Raw genomic sequence first — 3,041 nt, forward strand, 5'->3', positions numbered from 1 at the left:
TATATATATATATATATATATATATATATATATATATATCTTAGAGCTCAAAATCGATGCATTGAAGATACTTTATTGCAGCAACAATTACAATAGCAGTAACAAACTGTTGTGTCTGGGGAGAGTCATTCTCTTTTCGTGCCTTACTATCTAACACACTCACTGGTTTAGTTTCCACTCATTTACTTATTTTTTCTAAAATTTCCTTTGTGTTTTTCAACTTTTCAATAGTTGTTGACCATACACACACGTGTGCACATGCACATCTATGTGTATATATTTTCTTTTGGTTTCAGCTTCAGGTCGTGGCCATGCTGGGGTACTACCATTAAACTAAAGGTTTTGCTCACAGCATCCAAGTGGTCACCTACCTAAGAAGTACTGACTGTATTCAACATTGCCTACTTCAGTGACTGGATGAAAACCAGAGTTTTCAAATACACACATACACACACACACGCACACACATTTATTTATAAACATACATATACATAATTGTGAAGCACTTTAAGATGTTTTTGTTGTTACATTGTTTGTGTTTGTTGCAGAGATTCTGAAAACTCTGAAGTACCAAAGGCTGAGGTGTATTGTGGCCAGGGCCACTTCAAGTTTGCTTCCAGCAAACAAGAAAATGAATCAGACTACTTAGAGACCTCCAACAAACTGGTGAAGATAATGCAGGCCGTTCAGTCGAGCCAGTGTGACAGCAAAGAACAACAACAACAACCACAGCAAACAACAGCAGTGACAACAACAACAACAGCAACAACAACAACGACAACACCTACAATTCCACCAACAGCAGATAACGTCATGAAACAGGGCGTCGGCAATGGAACACTCCCAGGAACAGAAGACAAGACGATGGAGCGATTGCCGAATGTGGAGGGGAACCTGAACAGACTCTCATTGGAGACAGCAGACCACCAGAGCAACGGCATTGGTAGGGATGCGAGTGATGGTCTCCCTGAGCATCCAACAGATGCCACCGTAAAACAGGCAGAAATGCAAAATGACCAAGTTGAAGAATCCAATAAGGACCTCCTCCACCACAGACCGTCATCATCACCGTCAGCAGCATCAGAAGCACCACTGGTGTTGCAACCACCAAGGAAACCCCACAAAATCGTTACCGATGCGACGGATGGAACGGAAGTTGATAACGAAGGTTAGTCATTGCTTTCCGTAGTCTTCTAACTCTTGGTTAAATGTTACAGAAACGGTTTTGCTGCTGTTTAACCCAAGGTCAATACTGATCTAATGGACCTGTGATTGACAATTCTTTCAGTATCTTCTTTACACTCCTTCCCCCACAACCCCCACCCCACCCACCTTTTTTTGTAATACAGGACCACATTGTCCAAAGTGGAGATGCGTGGCTTAGTGGTTAGGGGTGTTGGACTCATGATCGTAATATTGTGGTTTCAATTCCTGGACCGGGCGACGCATTGTGTTCTTGAGCAAAACACTTCATTTCATGTTGCTGCAGTCCACTCAGCTGACAAAAATGAGTAATCCTGCAAAGCGTTTTGAGTAAATTTGGTAGACGGAAACTGAAAGAAGCCCGCCGATTTACTAAACCCTTTGTAGCAGTGTCCCAATATAGCTGCAGTCTAATGCTGGAAATAAAAAGAGAATGTGTGCACCTGTATGTGCATGTGTGTGTGCATGTCTTAGTCAAAGTGTATTCGTGAAGTATGTAAACATCAAGGTGACCAATAATGGAAAGTTCTTTCTGGTCACTTTACCAAATCAGCGAAGAATGCCCCCAAATTCTCTCCCACTCTTTGCAAAGGTACAAGACTGTTAAAAAAATGTAATATAAAAGAAAGAAGAAAAAAACAACAGAAACTCTGTTTTTAATTGTTTTCTCTTGTTTTTCAGCAGACTCTAATGTAGATAACCAAACAAGCAAAGAGACTCCAGAATTAAACTCTACATCAGCACAACCAAAGCTCTCACCAAAAGACCCCACAATCACCTCCTCTATGATGGAAGGGTCGCCCAAACTGAAAGCTATCTACGACTATGCTGCTGGCTTTTTCCAGAGTTCCGGTTCAGCAGCAGAGAAGACAATGCCTGGCCCAGAGGGCACACCAGAATGGCCGACACCGTCGACAGGTGTCCCCTCACAGCAGGGAAGTGACAATTTATCTACGAGCCCGACAAGCCCAAGAACCCCAGGTGTCGAATACACGACCAAAAGAGGCACTCGGGTGCGGGTGGTGTCAGCGGTCACGATGGAGGACACACCAAATTTATTCCAACCAGTAACGAGTGAGTATTTCTACAGGCTTCCCTCTTGATTGACTTCATAACGAAAAGAACACTGTCATCGTCATCATCATCAACTGAACACTTGCCTCTAGCACAAGGACAGGCATGCCACATATCTATTCTTTCATCGATGGCTTAAGCACATGGGCAGCTAATGCCACACTCTTCTTTATCTTCTTAATCAGGGTCTTGACCATGGCTTTTGACTAATGCCCATTGTTCATCTCTCATTCATCAGTTTCCAGATAAATTTGATGACTGGCAACTGCAAGCAACCAGCCTCCCGTTATTCTGTTGATCAACTGTTTGCGGTCACTATAGAATATCTTATTGGTCATTCCTTGGATCCAGTTGAGACTGAAAGCCATGAAGAGCATGAGTGCAGCAACCATCAGTTTGAATGTGGGTTTCACAGTTAATTCACAGTGGACTCGCGATCGTGGGATCGCGGTTTCGATTTCCAGACTGGGCTTTGTGAGTGTTTATTGAGCGAAAACACGAAGCTCCAGCAGGGTTGTGATGGCAAACCCTGCTGTACTCTTTCACCACAACTTTCTCTCACTCTTTCTTCCTGTTTCTGTTGTACCTGTATCTCAAAGGGGACAGCCTTGTCACACTCTGTGTCACGCTGAATCTCCCCGAGAACTACATTAAGGGTACACGTGTCTGTGGAGTGCTCAGCCACTTGCACGTTAATTTAATGAGTAGGTTGTTCCATTGATCGGATCAACTGGAACCTTCATCGCCATAACCGACTGAGTGCC

General features: G+C 43.4%; 1 protein-coding gene across 12 annotated transcripts in view; it reads left to right on the plus strand.

The window, feature by feature from the left end:
- The window catches only part of LOC106877320 (oxidation resistance protein 1), a 367,386-nt gene that overhangs the window by 296,727 nt on the left and 67,618 nt on the right, over positions 1-3,041 (plus strand). For 11 of the 12 annotated variants that reach the window (XM_052976265.1, XM_052976268.1, XM_052976267.1 and 8 more), the window contains 2 exons: positions 549-1,168; positions 1,885-2,277. In XM_052976265.1, coding sequence (XP_052832225.1) covers positions 549-1,168; positions 1,885-2,277 — 1,013 coding nt within the window. The remainder of the gene's footprint in view (positions 1-548; positions 1,169-1,884; positions 2,278-3,041) is intronic. The other variant, XM_052976266.1, reaches the window with a different exon arrangement.

This window comes from Octopus bimaculoides, chromosome 24, assembly GCF_001194135.2.
Source record: "Octopus bimaculoides isolate UCB-OBI-ISO-001 chromosome 24, ASM119413v2, whole genome shotgun sequence".
Classification (NCBI taxonomy): domain Eukaryota; kingdom Metazoa; phylum Mollusca; class Cephalopoda; order Octopoda; family Octopodidae; genus Octopus; species Octopus bimaculoides.